Here is a 19,047-nt window from a genome sequence, read left to right on the forward strand (position 1 = left end):
TTATTTTCAGGGAGGAAAAATACAAGAGCTCACGAAGCCGGACTTACCCCCCCCCCCCCCTGGGGAGCCACGGGCAATGGATAATGGGCCTGGGGAGCAACTTGTCGAAAAAGCTTGGGAACCGCTGCCTTTGGGGAAAGAAGGCAGAGACAATACTCCCAGTGCTTAATTTGTATTTGTTTGCCAGGACATGCACTCATAGTTAGTTTGATTTGGTAATGCCATGTAATGTACTTATCGGCATTTTTCGGAGGCTGCAGGAATTTTGTTAGGGTTCACTGAAGCATTATACTTAGCACTGGGGCATACACAGGGACCACATGGGGCAGAAAGAGACAGAAAGAGAATGGCGGCTCTGGCCGGGCCTGCAAGATGTCCCAGCAGGAGGACAGACCAGTAGGGACCTCCTTGGAAAATCTTCGGGCCTGGCACTTATTGTCTTTGTCAGATTAAGCACTGCTTGCCGTGTACTCACCATCGGGAGGGCCATGTTCCTTGTATGCCGGGCCGCAATGGACCAGGCATGTTGGACTCCTGTGTTCATGACCCGTGTGCTGGGGTACTTGCAGGGGAGTGTCTGTGACATGATTAAGTTGACTGTGATGGTGAGTATGTCTTTGTAAAGATGGATGTATACATGTGTGAGAGGGGTCACGCCATGCAGACGCTGGTGGGAGACGTGAAAGTATCAGAGTGTCTTTGTAAGTGTAAGAGGTGGGCGTCTGATGGTAGGGGGCGGCCCTACTGTTATTACAGTGCTTAATTAAAAAAAAAGCCAGTGCCCTTGTTAGGGGGCCATGCCGCTTGCACCTCCCATTGCCCCTGCCATTGCTGCCAATGAGAGTGCCAATACCACGGCTAACCATCACACTCCTACAAGTGTGACAATTCAGACTATTCCAGGCACCCAGCCCTATAAGAATGGCTTGGGGGAAGGTATTAGTCCCTTTTAATATATATTGAATATATAAACGACTGTTGTGCTAATTCCTAAATTGGACACACAGCGCCACCATGTGGCAGACTGTCATAAGTGCCGGTGTTGACAATTAAGTGCCTGTACCGGGCACCGGAAACCACTGCTGCAAATTAAGCACAAGGATGTCTTTAGAAATGGAGGAATCTTGTTGCGGTGGGGGGATTTCTGGAAATGTTGGTGAGGTGGAGTGACCCCACCCTATATCGCAAAGAGGTGAGGCTGCAAAGCCTGCCATGGCAGTGGGAGATTGGCGTAGAGCAGGGATCTTGTGACCATGCAAAGATGGCATCCACAGGAGACTGACCCACCCTTCTTTGGCCCCCAGGTATCTCGCAGGTGGTGAAGGACCATGTCACCAAGCCCACGGCCATGGCGCAGGGAAGAGTGGCCCACCTCATCGAGTGGAAAGGTTGGTGTAAGCCGCTGGACTCGCCGGCGGCCCTGGAGAGCGACTTCAATTCTTACTCTGACCTGAGCGAAGGGGAGCAGGAGGCGAGGTTTGCAGCAGGTAAGGCTGTGATTGGAGGGAGTAAGGAAATAGAGGAAAAAGGAGTACGGGAGGATACAACCTCAACTGTGACAAAGCGTCACACATCAATAAGACAACCTAAACAGCGACTAAAAAATTCAAAATGAATGTGGAGTAATGAGGCTACTGCCTCGGTATCCAAAAACTCACCACTGTCAGAAGGAATCTGACAGACGAAAACAAGACGGTAGACAGGGAGGTAAGGATGAGGAGGAGGGGTGGGAAGGAGGAAGCAATTGCATGCCCTAAGGACATAGAAAGGAAAAAACAGTGAAGGAGGCCGGGAGGCCGGAAGCTGAGAAAAGGAGGTGGAAAGAATAACGGATGGCAGGAGGAAAGAAGGATGAGGAAAATAAGGGACGGCAGGAAGGATGCGAGAGAGTGATGAGTAAAATATCTGAAGAAAGGATAGAGAAAGGAAGAAGGAAAGGAACGATGATAGAGCTGTATGAGTAGAATGAGAGGAGGGAATAGAGGGGGAAGAGAAGGAAAGGAGAAACATAGAAAGGAGGGGAGAAGGAAAGGAAAGGAAGGCCCAGACAGGAGGAAAGGGAGAAAAAGAAGGTTAGAAAGTAGTGAAGAAAAGAAGGATGGAGGATTGGAATGGAAAAAAAAGGATAGAAAGGGAAAGAAGAAAAGGGAGTTATTTAAGGAAAGGAGAGAAGGAAGCGAAAGAAATGAAGGAAAACATGAAGGATGAGAGAGTGATGAAGGGAACGAGGGAGGAATGAATTGAGGAAGGAAGGAAGGAACGAAAGGCGAAAGTGAGGGAGAGTAAGAAAATAGGACAATTAAATCAGAAAGACAACGAGGAAGGAATAGAGGAGAGAAAGGATAAAAAGAAGAGAGGACGGTATAAAGAGAAAGGTGGGAGACAGTGGGATAGAGGAAGGAAGAAAATTTGAAGCAAGGTATAGAAGGGGAGGAGATGGAAATGAGTGTTCACATTGGAATTGTGAGATGTAAATTATCTAATGTTGTCATCTTTGATGCTATTGCTGATATGAAGACATTCATTGGTCATATATGTCCTGTCATTTTTGTTGTCATTTGATGTGTGTTTTCAGAAACAGTTTTTAGCCGAATTGGAGTTATGTGGCAACTAAGTGGCTGATTCACAAACACCTTGAGGAGTATGGAAAGTAGTATTACAGGAGTACTCTTTTAGGTACTGTTACTCGCCTTTGCGATTAGGCCCCTCGCTGGCGAGATTTCTCAAAGGTTGTGGGTGTAAGTAGGATTCTTTACCAGCACTGTAAGTACTTTGGTGTTTGTCAGTAGTGAAGTGGGCTCTAATGGTAAAAAAAAGACATAATTATGGTGAAGTATCTGAGCTTGGTAGCACTGCACCTGCTGCACCATTTATAGTTACTCGCTGGCCTTTTCATTTTAAATCAACTATTTACACTGACAGCAGCTGCAAGCTTCATCTTCACATCACAGTGGCTGAAGTTTGGCTATCTGTGTTTTAAATAAAGCAGCATCACCCATGCAAAGGACATTGATTAGGAAAGCAATGTGAAAAAAGTAAACACAGTGATGCTATGGGGACAGGGTGAGTTAATTGTGCATTGTATTGTATTGTAATTGCATTTATATACTGCTTGCTAACCCTGATGAGGCGTCAAAAGTGCTTTTTCGGCAAGTAGCACGCTACTTCGGAACCCATAAGGATTTGTGTTAAGTTAGTATAGTGAAATATGAAAGTAGTTTAAGAGGTGGCTATGTTGGTCAGTTATTGGGATTGAGAAGGATAGTGGAGGGATAGAAGAGGGAAAAGGTTTGCATTTATATATGGATTGCAACCCCTGAGGAGGTGTTGAAGCGCTTTTTCGGCGAGTAGTATGCTACTCCAGAACCCATAAAGGATTAGTGGTGAATTAGTTTAGTGAAACATGAAAGTAATTTGAGTGGTGGCTATGTTAGTCAGTTATTTGGATTGAGAAGGAATGTGGAGGATAGAAGAGGGAAAAGGTTTGCATTTATATAGCACTTGCTACCCCTGATGAGGCGTTGAAGCTCTTTTCCGGCGAGTAGCAGGCTTCTCCGGAATATTATGTAGGAACGCATGTCAGGGATGAGGCGTTAGGGCACATAACTTCTGTACTTTCATAAACTGAAATACAGAGTGAGGGGATGGGGGCATATGAAGCACCGCTGAAGGAGGGGGGATGGTGTAGCTGCGTTGTTATTGACATCGGTACAGCGCACACTCTGCCTTTGGTAAGGCCTTGTGACACTTATGACAGTCATTGACTTTTCACGAAGTCTGATTCAGCTTGTCCTTGTGTTCTTGGGGTATTGTCTCCTTGTCCTATTAAAACACTCAATGCATTCTCTTTCTTAAGGTCTGTCAAAACACTACAGTGACTTGTGAGATGAGTCATAGAAGAAGCATGCGTAATGCTAATGACATTCACAGAGTTACATTAGGCATGCAGGGGCGTTATTTACATATGCATAATGAATGCACAATATATTTAGCACATATCCCATATAAAAAAAAAAAAAAAAACTTTATCCAGTTCATATTGCAGCCCTAGTGGGCAACATTAAATAGGGTGATTCCACCGGGATATGGGATATGTGCTAAATGTGCCTAATTTATAAAAATCCCTTTCAACGACTCACCTGATTTAATTTTGCCCACTAGGGCCGTAATATGAACTGGATAAAGTTTGTTGAATATGGGACAAGTGTTATATAGAGAGGACTCTAAATGTGCCCAATTATAAAAATCCCGTTCTCATAGGAATCAAAGACAGAATTAATTTATCGGTTTTGGTATGAAAATCGTAACTGATAATGAATGATGGGACTTGAAGTTCCTGATGGTATAATTGATGCGTGACGTTATGTAATCTAAATAATGTTCACAATGTTAAAATGTATGAATGCAGACCGTTGATGATTTAACAAATAATGGTACAGAAAGATTAAGTGTACCTCAATGTAAAACGATAAAAGTTGATGAGAGTATGTTTTCACTGTTTATTAAGAATCACATGACATTTGTTTTCTTTTGTATATAACTTTATTGTTTGAACACGGAAATCACTCGTGATCAAGCGGCTGCGGCTGCGAAACGCGTTGGGTGTTATCGCTAAATAAATATTCACCGTGAATGCATTTGGGCCTCAGCTTGTTGTCTTTGTGAAAGATATTTGGACGACTTTGCTGTGGATATATATATATACCACCAATGCTGACCTCAGGAAGAAATCAGCAGGACACATGCTCCGGGCTCAAATGAAGGATTTATTTGGTTAAATTAAGACGCACTCCTGTAGTCTGTGAAACGCTGTGGCAGACGCGTTTCTGGCCGCAATGGCCGTCATCAGTGCCGGTCCCACAGGCAAATGAACTTTCGTGGGCTCCAGAGACCACTCCCTTAAGAGCAGTCCCTCGACTCCTCCTCCCACAGGTGAGCATGTTGATTGCGCTACACCTCCCAGGAGCACTACATGATGGATTTTGCAGTCCACGAGGTCCCGCATACAGGTGTATGGGACACAGACCCAAATTAATGTCCCCAATTTCTCGGCGCTTCCTGCCTTCCACCTCAGGGGTCCTGGGTATGATGGTCTGGCCAATACCTTCATTCGAGCCCTTATCAGGCAGCGTGATGCCGCCTCCTCTCTCCCCTCGTGCAGATACACACCAGGTGCTTGGGGGGGCGCCGCGATGTACTCCTCGTACTGCACCATTCTTTGGCTGATCTCGCGGAGCTCCAGGCCGAGAGGGCGTGCCCCTTGCCGGTATCAGCAGAGAGCTGGCTACACACACCACCAATGCTGACCTCAGGAAGAAATCATATATATATATATATTGACGTATCACATAACATCAGATACCATTAAAACCAGTCAAGTATGAATATACATTTATTGGTTAAATACTATATGCAGCCTTTTTTTTCACAAAACACCCCGATAAATATATGCTAGCAAAGATAAAATAAGAAAGAATAAATACAGATGGAAATGTGATGGAAAAAAACATCATAAAAATGGGGTTTCTTTATTTGTCGTATTTCTTTACTCCTCCACGAGGACTTGTTAACAAACTCTCCAGTCCATAAATCTTGAAATCAAATACAGCAATACAGCCAGAGTGGCTGTATTGCTGTATTTGATTTCAAGATTTATGGACTGGAGAGTTTGTTAACAAGTCCTCGTGGAGGAGTAAAGAAATACGACAAATAAAGAAACCACAAACTTCTATTGAACTTTTTCTGCTTGAAATTATCATTGGGAATTTTACTTTAATTTGTGATATTACAAGAATATATTTTGCTCAGGGATTCTTAACAAAGTTGGTAACTTACGCAATTGGGAACAATTGTGGTTTAGCAGCACAGGGTGGTGGCTGTTCAGACTCCCTTTGAAGCATATCATAAATATTGCAAAATAGGATACCTTAATCCATTAGACATTGCGCAATAGAGACCTCACTGCCCATTTATAGAACCTATCATAAAAATGGGGGCATGATATATAATATAATGCATTTTTATTGATATCACAGGTACTTTGATAAATATATTATTAACAACTAAATAAACTTCTGACAACAAATGTGGGCATGTTTGTGGTATTCGTGCACCATGTGCGCTGTACATGGTCAAAGGCAAAGATACAGTCAGCAAATGATGGAAGCGGTAGCTGGGTTCATACTGGCACATGCATCAATATTGCATTTTGCGATTCCCTAATTGCGAAAAATAAGGAATCGCAATTAAGGAATTGCAAACTGCAATGCATCAAGAAATTGCTGAAAAAATAGCGATTTCTTAAAATTCCTTAATTGCGATTCTCTAATTGAGAATAGCAATTAAGGAATACCTCCCCATCCATTCCTATGGGCCTAGAGGCCCATAGGAATGAATGGAAAAACATTCTTAATTTGCAATTCACCATTAGAAATTCGCAAATTAAGAATGCAATTTCAAGGGTGCAGGGGTGTCCAAAGGACACCCTGTTGCACCCCTGAAATCTGCTTAGAAGTACATTTTGCACATGCACATGCCCCAAGGGCATGTGTGTGTGTAAAATGGAACGTGCATTTTTCAAAGTTTTCGCAAATTACCATGAAGGTCAACTTCATGGTAATTTGCTCCTCTTATTTGCGAATTCGCAAATTTTAAAAGTTTGATGTATTGCATTTAAGGAATCTCAATTTGAGATTCCTTAAATGCAATCGCAATTTAAGGAATCGCAATTTTGCGATTTCTTCAATTGCGAAAATTACAAAAATGATAATGCATCTCAAAAACGGGAATTGCATTCGCAAACGGCCGAATTTTGCGATTCGCACCATTTGCAAATGCAATTTCCTTTGATGTATGTGCCCATAAGTGCAGAAGTAGAGTTTTACTGCGTTGTGATGTAGAGTTCTTTATAGAGATACGTATTTAGCTTATTTCTAGTTTGGAGAAGGGTTGTGGCAATTGTGATGGGATCACGGATGTTGTTCCAAATCCTGGGTGCATAAATGGAAAAGGCCGCTGCCTTGTTGTATTTTTTACACTACTTTGCCTGTAGTTTGATGGTACCCTGGCTGCGGGTGTGCTGAGAGCCACCAGGGATCTGGAGCTTGTTGGCCAGATAGGAAGTGTGCAGGTCACAAGGACTCTGTCAATGATGCAGATGTTTTTGAGGATAGTACAGGCCCTCAAGAGGAGGTCATGTGGTCATATGTCTTCAGGACGCGGATGACACCTACTGCCGCATGCAGGATGTCCTGAAAGGGTTGCATTTGGAGTCTGGGAGATCCCGGAGCAACACCTTGCCCCATTCAGATAGGAGAGGGCTTGAACAGAACTTCTGATAAGTTATGATGTTGACTTCATGGGAGGAAAGGTGCCACCTTCTTTAGTAGGGAGAAGTGCTACCAGGGCATGCGTTCCTTGGGGGTGAGATTTATCTCCTATATTACTCGATGTTAGATTACTTGACGTTGCTGAAAGTTGGGGTTTGAAGCCATCAAGGTTCATGTCAAGGAAACAGTATTTGACTAGCTGTTGCTTATAGTTATTTACGAATAACAGGAATTCTGGACCTGGTTTAGATCTTGGTGGTTGGAATCGTCAACCCGCGGCATCGGCGTGCTCCAGTACTTTATCGGGTTGGTGGAGTCCCGCCCACCGTATTTAGATGTATACGCGATACACAGAAGACCGCTACGGTGGTGGTCTTCTGTGCTGGCGACCCGTCTCCATCTCCCGGCGGAGTCGGCGATACAGCAGTGGTCTTCTCTAGCATCTAAGACGGGGGGACCACCAGTTAGGCGGGCGGGAAGACCCGGGCATTTCAATTCTGTTCTAAAGGTATCTTAGGCAATGATTCCTCTCATGGACAAGAGAGGGGAGTTCCACACTATGGATGCAGAAAATATTGTTTTATTGTTTTTTTGTGTAGATGAAGAGGTTTCCAATAGACATGTGCCAAAACTCCTTCAGGAGCATATCCTTCCCGATTAGGAAAGTGTGTTAGCGATGTATTTTGGAGAAGCTACATGGATCACTTCGTAGGTGAAGCAGGTACCTCTGAGAAAGCTTCTAGCTTCTACAGGGAGCCATTTGAGGATAATGAGATGTGGTTTAATGGGATCTTATTTCCTCATGACCCTATTCAACCTGACAGCGGCGTGTAGAACTATCATGAACAGGGCTAAGTGGACCTTGGGGAATCCTATGAGCAGAGAATTCCCATAGTCCAACTTTGATAGCACTGGAGATTGAATTCCTAGATTGACATCTTATTCAGGATTGAGGCCTATTATTCTTTGTAGGATTCTGGCCCAGGCCCCCTTTGGGATCACATTAATATGCAATTGGAAGTTCAAGGTCTTCTCTAGGATGAAATCTAGCAATGTGGTGCGTTCTGCAGAATCAGGCTTGCAGTGCAGCATCGTGAGGGTGTTGAGCAGATGTTGAGTGCGAGTCGAGTGATCTGGAAGGGCAGCGATGGGAGCCAGCGTGTGCTACCTAAACCCACGTAGCTATAGCCGACACTGCAAGAGTGAGATTCAGTCTGATGCTCATGTGCTATATCTTTGCCGTGCGCCTGATGGCTTCAAAAAGGAACATATTGCACCTATTTTATCTGATAAATAGGAGATAATTGCTGATGATAAAAGGGATAAAATGAGACTCCGAATTAGCTAGGAGCCTGAACATCACTTTACAATTTTTTTTAGGAAATGCCTGGACAAGTTAGGGAGGACTGCTGCGGAATTTCAGTTACATTAAGAAAGGATTTTAGCTTGTTATCACATCCTCAATGGATAATGGGTATTAAAGGAACTTTTCCACCAGATTGTGAATGGTAATTGACCCAGATAATTAATTTTTTTTAAAACTTTATTGTAATGTGCAACTATGTAAAATTGGCCAAATTGGTTTTATTGTCTTTAAACTGGAATAGAACCATAAAATATGCTACTGTTAGCAAATCTTCACACGCTGATGTGTGTGGACTTCCGAAAGTGCTGCAATGAAATGGTAGAATGAGCTTATCGGCATGAGCGGAGAATAAGGGACCACAAATATTTGTGTTGTTTGGAGCTTGGCCAGTGTTTTGGTAAGCAGATCCTCATTAGATTCATTGCGGTATCTGATGGGCGAACGAGCCGCTTCTAGGTTGACGCTAGTCCTCTGTTTTGCCAGAAATAGTGGGACGATCCAATGAAAGCATCAAAGCAGGTGAAACACATTTTTGGTGATGTAGTTATCAGTGGATGAATGAGGGCTCTGGGTCAAAAATGATCCCCCGGTTTCTAACCAAACCTATGTGGTTCGCAAGATCACCGATACTGGGGCGCCACTGTAATAGGAGCACCGTAGGGTCCCGAATATGCAGTCGCATGAGCTATTTTTTCCCTCTTGGTGGCAAAACCAGTTGATACCTATGTGAGCAGCAAATAGCGACAGAACTGCGGTATCCATATCCGTACGCTGTCTAACACGTAACTGTGCATTGTTATTGTAAAAATATTAATTGATCTTGTGGTTGCTGAGAAAAGACATAATTGGAGCCATTTGGGAGTTAAAGAGAACAGGAGGGAGAGAGGATCCTTGGAGCTCAGGAAGTTGCTATAGAAATTTGGGAGACAAAGGCAATCAATCTTAATTGTTGAATGCAGAGTATTATGTTATTAAAAATTTCAAAATCTATTATGTAGATGAATGAGCTAAAATACTTAGAAATCTTACTGGATGCATTTATTGGAGTGGATAGACAATTAAAAAAGAGTTAGCGAAAAAGTGGAAAGTAAAAAAATATGAAATTAAACAAGCATTAGAAAACAAGTGGAAAGTAAAAAAAAAAGAAACTCAATAAGCATCACAAGAAGGATGCAAAACAATACCGATTGCTATGTTTATTATATTAACTGGGAAAGTGCTGTTAAGTGTAGCAAATGTTTAGTTCACAGACTCTCCTGCCTTTTGGCACGCTGCGCACTATCGAAATACCATGAAATACATATATATATAAACATACACAAAGGTTGAACAGATGTATTTAGGTGCATTGTGAATGAGATTCAGAGGGTAATGATTGGGGGCAAACAGTTATGGGAATGGCCAATATAGACAAATCCATGAAGATATGTGTAGAGGAAAAGAGCGTCTCCTAAATAAAATTATACACTTTCAAATCAATCTTAAGTAAATCTGAGATGCAAATAGAAAAGACCTAGGTTAAGATGTTCGATTACAAGACACCACAAAGCCATTTACTCTTTAAAAGAGGGAAAACCAGAAGTGAAGGTGGATTCACTGGGAATTTATTAAAGTCTATTTCAATGTTAACTACAGAACCCTAACAAAAGTCAAAATTAAACTTAAACAAAAAAAATGTGCTCTCTCTCTGAAGATGGCAAAAACTATTATTATCCTGGTGTAGGCATACAGTTTTCCATTTTAATAAACATTGGTAATGCCCATAGCGGTGGGATCCATTGTGTATCAATATCCATACGTGTCAATTGTCAAAATTATTAGGCAGAGCCATAGAACGGGCAGAATCATTTGCCTTTTTATTGAATAATATGTTGAATAGTTTATCGTTTTTTTGCTGCATGATTCAGCCAGCTCTTCGGCGAGAGTTTGATTTCTACTTCATTCCAATGACCCTGCATAAAAGTAATTTATTATTTTATTTGTTTATTTGAAACGTTTTATATAACGCTACTAGACCCGGATGGTTTGGGGTCAGACTGTAGTGGAGTTAGTGGTGTGTGAAAGGGAGGAGGAAGCAATTTGCTCTGGAGGAATGGGGGGTGTGGCTTAATGGCCAGAGCGGCCGACTTTAAAGCTGGGGAACCGGGTTCGAGTCTCGGCAATGACGCTCAATCAACATCCTGTGATTCTGGGCAAATCACTTCATCTCCCTGCACCTACCAAAAATGAATGTGTCATTGTGTAACATAAGTGGTGCTCATATAAAGGGCTCCAATACCTTCAGGTCGAGTTTGTGCTGTATAAAAACTGCAAAAAAACAAAAAAACTGTGTTGCAGGCAGGGTAATAGTGCCAGAAACCGGTCCTAGGAAGCTTGTTTCCGGTCCAGGGACGGCATGGCTTGGCAGTTCGGGCTGGACTGTTCCCATGAGGCACAGGGTCAGACTGATTTGCATATGGCCATGTCTGAACTGGGTTGATGCGGAGTGGGTTAAAGAACGGTGATGGATTAAACCCAGATCTTTTGACTGGATGTGAGTGTTTGATTCATTCAGATGCTCCGTCCATCACCACCCCCTTTTGTACCGCTTTTGTTCGCCATAAGTTGGCAGGGTATGCTCAGACGTGAGTCCCTTGCTCACTTTGCCACTGGATTCAAGCAAGCCTGGCTGAAGACGGCTGGAATGCCAGAAACCGGTCCTAGGATGTTTGTTTCCAGTCCAGGGAAGGCATGGCTTGGCAGTTCAGGCAGGACTGTTCCCATGAGGCTCAGGGTCAGACTGATTTGCATATGGCCATGTCTGAACTGGGGTGGCAGAGTGGGCTAAAGAACGGTGATGGATTAAACCCAGATCTTTTGCCTGTTGTGAGTGTTTGATTGGTTCAGATGCTCCGTCCATCATCACCCTCTTTTGTACCGCTAGGGTAACTAGTGCCGCCATCTACTCCAGCCCGGGCTCACAAGTGTCCTATGCAAGTGCGGGAGAAACAGCGACCACTGCTGTGGATGGGTAGACATGGCCTTGTAGTGAGCAAAGGCAGCAGGGAGTTTAAGAGTTATGAGGTGTGTTTAGTGTAAGAAGTAGGTGATGCTAGTCATAGGCTGCAGGCAATGGGGGTAAGTGTCAGGTGGGTCTATGCGGAGGTTTATATATTGGAGGTAGGTGAATAGGGTGTGAATTGCGGTGTGGGTGAATGTTGGCTGTGAAGGTGTAAAGGACTGGTGTAAAGTGTATGTCTGTGGCATAGGTTGTAGGTGGCATGTTGGGCATAGGTGGAGAAGTATGGTTTGGCAGATAGTATGTTGGACGATTTAATGGAGTAAGTTTAGTTTGGGCTGGAGAGATAGCATAGTTTATTAGTGAGATGAGTATATGGTGGAGGTTTTGTTGCACAGTTTAGATGTTGATGTAAAAATAGTCACACTGCCTGTCCTGTTCTTAAGCTGGCTCTACATGTTGGGATTCTGACCTCAATATACACTACGGCTTGATGTACAGTAGTAACTCTTTTGTGGAGGTAGACATTGTGAGCTTGTTATGTTATAAACTGTTTTGTAGCGCGCTCAAATGCTAATAAGTGTCCTGGCGCTTGTGTGTAACTTTCTGTTTCTTGATCCACTTCAGTAGTGCAATAATACACTAACTCTGAATTTCAATGCCAAAACCAGAAATGGTGCCAAAGGTAAAGCCCACATTTAATCATAGGGAGATCTCTGCCTGTGTGTGACAAGTTACAAGTTGTAACTTTACATTTGTAGATTAGACTCCGCCCCCTCATTCAGGGGTGGGGACATGTACGTCGACACTTTTTATTAACTTTATACTTGTAAATGGTGAATAGCTTAAAGTAGTAAAGTTACTCAAATCTGTAAAAGTAACCTTACACAAGCAAATTTACTTGCATGTAAGTTTACGTTTGTCAATAGGCCCTGGTATTTTTTTCAGCTAGGGGCCTTTCACAAACAGAAATGGCTGCATTGACAATTAGAATGTACAGTAAAGAAAATTTGTGAAACCCAAAAGAATCAGGGCCACTGGAATTATGTGGCAGAGGAGCACCAAATTATGAGGCAGGTTTGCTAAATTATGTGGCAAGAAAACATAAATTATGTGCCATAAAGCATCACATTTTTTGATAGTATTACTTCATTATTTGTCATTTTTACACATGGTAATAATGTCTGGCAAAGATTTCACCTCAGTTTGATTAACAACCAAATACAGAAGTAAGCAACTGAAAAATGACCAGTTAACCTTTGCGAAGGGCCTTCCAATGCGCACGAATACACATATCACCACGTTTTTTTGTGACTTTTGATTCATTTGAGCTCGAAACATTTTTTTTAAATCAAATGTGCAGATTATGCAGCAAATGATTAATTAAGTGGTAATTGCAGCAAATCTATAGCTATATGAAAAAAGCAGCAGAAACGGAATCGCACAATTCCAGTGACCCTGCAATAATACAAAAATACATTGGGGCGATAGCAAAGCTGAGAAGGAGAAACCTAAATATTTTTATAAAGATTTTGAATCATGTAGTTTGGGCAGGGAGTTTGGATGGTGGATTTGGACAGCATCTCCCAATAACCGATCTTTGCTCCTTATTTCTTTAACCCGTTTACTGCGGCTCAAATTCTATTCTATTCAGTGGGCGGGGCGGCGTCGGCCAATGGTCGTGCGCAGCACCAGGGAGGTAGTAATTGCGTCGGCCGTTGCGAGCACGGAACGGGTTAAACACTCTGTGGAAGGGCTTGGGTACTGAGCAGGAGAGGTTTAGGGATGGACCATAACTCTCAGTACATCAAGAGTTGGTGCTAGTGAAGACAATGTCCTTCGTTGAATGGTCGCCTCCGGGGAGGGTTTTTCCATTTATCCACCTCGGTTCTAGTGATGTCTCTGGTGATCAGAGTCGAACAGGGGAAGGGTTAGTGATGGACACTGCTGGAACGGGGACATTGCCTCTCCCATGTTTATTAGTGCTCGGGAGGTAGAGTCGTGCCCCCTTGCAACGATCCACGATGTGAACGAAGGCAGATTCCATCACTTGTGTGGAGCAGCCGAATGCCCTCGAAAGAAAAGGATCAAACCAGGGACCATGTGAAGACCATGTTGCCGGCTAACGCTGAACCCAAACAGAGAAGTCTTTGATCATGGCAAGTGAGAGGAAATCTGGGTTTTACCGACACTCTGCCGGCCTGTTCATCATTTCGACCCCCCAAAAGAATCCACATTTTTTAGGTCGAGTCTAGGCAGCGTGCATACGATGTCTGCAAGACCTGTTGTTATCTCCTCTGTCGACATTTGGCATGCCCAAAAATTGCCATTTCTTCATTGTTGTGCCATTTTAAATACCGAGTTTTTATTGGTGCATTGAGTTTGATTCTCCCACCTTTGCGTGCTTGGGTCACCCCCAGGCGATTTCACTCATTGTTTGCTTGCGTTGGCCATCCCAATACCTCTGCTGTTCCTCCTGGTCATCCTGATCTGCCTTTTTATTTTGTAGGCTATCAACATCGTTTTAGGCACTAGATTAGTGTGTAGGTTAGATGATTGGGTGGGCTGCCCCAACCTCTTCTTTTTTTACCATATCTTTCCATAATTTCAATTGGGCTTTCTACTCCCCGGGAGCAGATTGAGGGTAAATTGCGCCAATCTGTGTCAGGGGCGGCCGACAGGGTGTTGGGCCTTTTCTGGGGTGGAGACACAGCCCCCCACCCCAATTTGGGAGACAGACTGGGGTAAGCAAGGCAGTCCATCCCGAAGAGAGCAGAAAGACGGTTGCGTCCATTCTTAAGTGGCGGCACAGCCCAATACAGGGATGGGCTCACCCCAAACTGTTTGGGTGGGGGTGACCCCCACAACTAGGGATCCACTAGAGGGGTGAGCTGTGGGCAATGGGAGTTTTGGGTCACCCAAGATGGGTCTTTGAGGGCAGTTTGGTTGGTCCCACTTAGTTGGGGTGCCAGGAACTCTATGTGGAGACGCCACCATTGGAACTGTTTCTCCCACACTCTCACCTCCACCCTTACACTCGGGCAGGTCCCCTCCTCTGAGTGTCGCAGTCTCCCATACCCTAAATTCATTCCTTTTCTCTCACACTGACGGGGGGGGCTTGAGTCACCCCGATGCTATTTTTGCATGCCTCCACATTGGCGCGCGGCACGCTCCACTACGTGTTACTCCTGGCGGACAGGGGGTGATGGGAGTGTGAGTCTCTCTCCTCCTCATACCTTGCAAACTAACACCCAAGTGACTCTGCCTCAGCTGAGCTCTTTCCAGCCTCTCTCTCTGCTCCGATCTCAGGAGCTGGCTGAGGGCCACAATGGGCTTTATGCTTGGAAGTCGACTCACTGCAGTAGCGGACGTGACATCACACACACACCCTTTGACTTCCTGTGACATCACAGGTCCCTCCTGTGACATCACAGGTCCCTCCTGTGGCCAGTGGCCAGAGGAGGGACCTGTGATGTCACAGGAGGGACCTGTGATGTCACAGGAAGTGGCCAGCCAGAAACCTCTTTTTTTACTGCACGAGTAGTAACGTACGGGCCAAGAAACGCGGAAAGTAAACCGGTCTCTTGGAAAGATATCTGTTTACTTTTTATTAGAGGTGGCAAGCCAACAAATTAACACGGAGACCCAGGGCTCGAGTCGGGGATACCACGCGGGTGGACGGCGTCCCCCCACCTATTTTACCGGGAACTCGGTAACTGGAGCAAATGGAGCCACACATTCACTCTTTGGCCTCTCTGGGGCGAGATCGGAGCTCATTCAGAACGCTGCTCACGCGCTGCCTTCTCTGATGCAATCACATCTAAGGGGTGAGCGAGGGGAGGCAATGACTCTGATGGTGCGAGCCACCTTTCGTGATGTCACTTCCTGTCGTGACGTCAGCGTCCCCCCACTTCATTTTTTAGGGCTTGTGCCCTGCGGAGACCCGAGCCAGAGCCGAGCCAAGGGTCGTGTCTGACTTTAAGAGCCCGTGCACGAGCTGAGTCCTGGAAATAGTTGGCTTGGATAGATCATGCAACGCACATCACGTTAAAATGAACATGTTCTAATTTTCCTTAGAATATATAGAACCAAATCTGAATAAACTGCCTTTATATCTGTCACTGACTCTTAAGAAAGTTTCTTCTGTTGAGTCCTCACCTCGGAGATCGGTGTGTGACCTGCATGGCAACGATTCGAATCTGGACAGGGCCTACTCGGCCCCTCATCCTCCTGCGGCTGCTAACACGAGTACCTGCTTTGAGTCGCGTAACATCCAGAATAGTCGGAAAATCCCAAAGTAAATATTTTGTTTGTGTAAGAGCTATATAAACGGCTAATATTCTAATTATCAGCTCTTTGAATGTGCAAACGCCTGCAATAAATTATTCAAAGACCGAGGCAGCAAGTGAAATGCGCCATAAACGTTCCATACAAGCCTCATTCTCCAGCAGTGGCATTGGCCTCTGGTTATTCACTCGCTGCAGATCTGTGCACAGCAGCCCGGCTCTTCTATTTCCTAATTTTAGCTCCATTAATCCAGGTGTACCACTCAGCATATATCTATTTCTGAAATACATAGCATAGCGGGTCCAATTATCTTTCCACATTAGTGTATCTTGCACATCAAAGTGCAGCCCTCAGCTGTCATCGCGGCCCTATTGTTTTTATTGGCTCCCTGCAGGGATGTGAGGTCTGTGTCTGTGATGTGTCAGGACACATCAGTCACGCTTCCTCCTGCGCCCGAGACGACTTGTTACCGCGCTTTACACTCAGGTGCTTTTCATGATAGATTCCATCACTTCCCAATGTTACCGGGAGCGCTAGGGCATGCGCATGCGCGGTTTACACCCGCCCCGTTAGTGGCCTGTTTCCTCTAAGGGAAGGACTTCCGGGCCACAGAGAGCACGAGGACCAGGGCACAAGTCCTAAAAATAGAAGTGGGGGGACGCTGAAGTCACGAAAGGAAGTGACGTCACGAAAGGTGGCTTGCACCATCAGACTCATTGCCGCCCCTCGCTCACCCCTTAGATGCGATTGCACCAGAGCAGCCAGCGCGTGAGCAGCGTTCTGAATGAGCTCCGATCTCGCCCCAGAGAGGCCAAAGTGTGAATGTGTGGCTCCATTTGCTCCAGTTATCGAGCTCCCGGTAAAATAGGTGGGGGGGTGCCGTCCACCCGCGTGGTACCCCGACTCGAGCCCTGACGAGGACAGCTACACCCCTTCCCTGTCCGTCTCTCTGTCAGCCCCATGTGGGGCAAGGCAGGAATCCTAGACAACATTCTGGTACCCCAAAAACATGATGCGGCATTCTGATCACTAACCGAGGGAATTTAAATCACCCCAGCTCTGAAACACCTTTCCCTGGAAAGCATCACACTAAAAGCATTTCTGGCTGGTTTGCCACATATTCAAAACACATCACCTCAAGTCTGAAACATCTGCGCGGGCTTCCTCTTCTGGACATTAGCACACCTGAAGCATACTGGGTAGGGAAACAGCAAATGCCACGACAGCCGAACAATACGTTGCCTTTGCAATGCAGACGGAACAACGAATACTTCTGAACCACGGATTCCATTTACAACGTAAGTCGTTACAACATGCGTTAGGTAAAGCAGTGTTGGATTTTAAAGTCCAACGCTTTCCGTACTGTTGCGGGGACGGGAGTTGGAATAGTAAATTATACTATCTCAAAGTCCAGTGCCCCCGAAGACAAGTCGTCGTAACAACGATTATTACTTGCTTTATTAATGGAATGAGCGTCTCAGACACATACGTCGTTCCGCCTGCGTTGTTAAGGAACGTGCGGGAAAGGAAAGTGTGATTGTGTCATACAGCCTTATGGTAAACTACACGCCAGCCAAAAAACACAGACCTGACTCAGAGCATGCAAGAACCACATTTCTGGTTCCAGCAAAATACCCCTCTGTCCTTCTCATGCAGGGCCATGGGCCCTATACTGATCCAATTCTTTGTGCTGCGCTGACGCTGATGGGGTCTCTCCGTCTACGTTGCATACATTAACTCGAACAATCTCAGCGTTAGTGCATGGGTTACAGACAGCAGAGCTCAGAAACACAGGACAGTAATTGCCTCTAAGCTGCAGAAGGGGTCTCCACGCTCCTTTTTTCGATCTACAGCGCATACATTAACTTGAATAATCTCTCATTTAATGCACAGGATGCCGAATTCGTGCACAAACACACGAAGAGGTAATTACTGCCCTCTGACCTCGAGCTCTGCTGTCTGCATCCCATGCACTAACTCAGAGATTGAATGTATTTGCTGAAGATGGGAAACAAAAATGCGCAGACCCTTCTGTGTCGATGCAGGAATCCCGATCATGAAACGGTACCATGAATTAAAAAAAAATGTATAGATAATAGACATGGAAAATGGCCTTGTCCTCATGTGCAAATGTGAAAAACAAGGACCCCCTGAACAGTAATGTGTTCAATTCCTAGGACAGGGAAAATCAATTTAAGTAAAAAAACTTCCTAGGCAATTGATCAAAGGAAACAAGTTAAAAAGGGAACGGGCAGGAAACAGAATATATAAAAAACATTCCTTTTAATGACATCACTTCAACAATATTTGTAAAAATTAGTGTTGTGACACAATTCATACAATTGTACATTTAAAAAATAATTCACATATGAAATTTATTTTAAAAAACCAAGGAGAGAATCAAACCAATTTGTAGCACAAATCAAATCGACATGCGTTTCGGCGTACAAAACGCCTTCTTCAGGAAAAGCCACACATTTACCTGTAGATAATAATAGATATACATTCAAAAATTACCTTTTTATCACATATACTTTTTACATCTCATCATTATTTTTTAGAATATTATTTTTGTATAAAACATTAGTACATTAGTTACATGAAATATCTTTTTATTAAAAAAGTCAATCATAATCCGTATTCCATACTCTTCCCTTCAAACTAAATCAAGTTTCCATTACAGAAAATTCTGATATCTTGAGAACTCATATCATATGATGGCTGTATTAAGGTGGCTTAGAATAGAGGCTACTCTTTGCTCAGGCCGATTTTGGCCATTTTGGTATATTGCCGACCCGGTAACTCAAACCGGCCCCCACCCTGGCGACCCACCGGGGAAATGCCCGATGCCCGCTACGGCCAGTCCAGCCCTGGCGAATACTATCCATTTACCGGGTTCTTTCAACCCACCAACTTTCCTAAACCCTGTGCTCCTCCTCCTCTCCTTCCACAATCCACATAATGCTTACGGTAACACTCTCTCATCTAGACGTTTTTATTATTATGAATATTAATTATAATTATATATATATATTAACCTTTTTTTTTATTGCCCAGTTTTCTCCATT

General features: G+C 44.2%; 1 protein-coding gene across 1 annotated transcript in view; it reads left to right on the forward strand.

Annotated features, from left to right (window-relative positions):
• FAM131A (family with sequence similarity 131 member A) overlaps positions 1-19,047 on the forward strand; it is a 459,445-nt gene that overhangs the window by 360,787 nt on the left and 79,611 nt on the right. The window contains exon 4 of the mRNA XM_078668163.1: positions 1,305-1,487. Within this exon, the coding sequence (XP_078524289.1) occupies positions 1,305-1,487 (183 nt within the window). The remainder of the gene's footprint in view (positions 1-1,304; positions 1,488-19,047) is intronic.

This window comes from Lissotriton helveticus, chromosome 11 (assembly GCF_964261635.1).
Source record: "Lissotriton helveticus chromosome 11, aLisHel1.1, whole genome shotgun sequence".
Classification (NCBI taxonomy): Eukaryota; Metazoa; Chordata; class Amphibia; order Caudata; family Salamandridae; genus Lissotriton; species Lissotriton helveticus.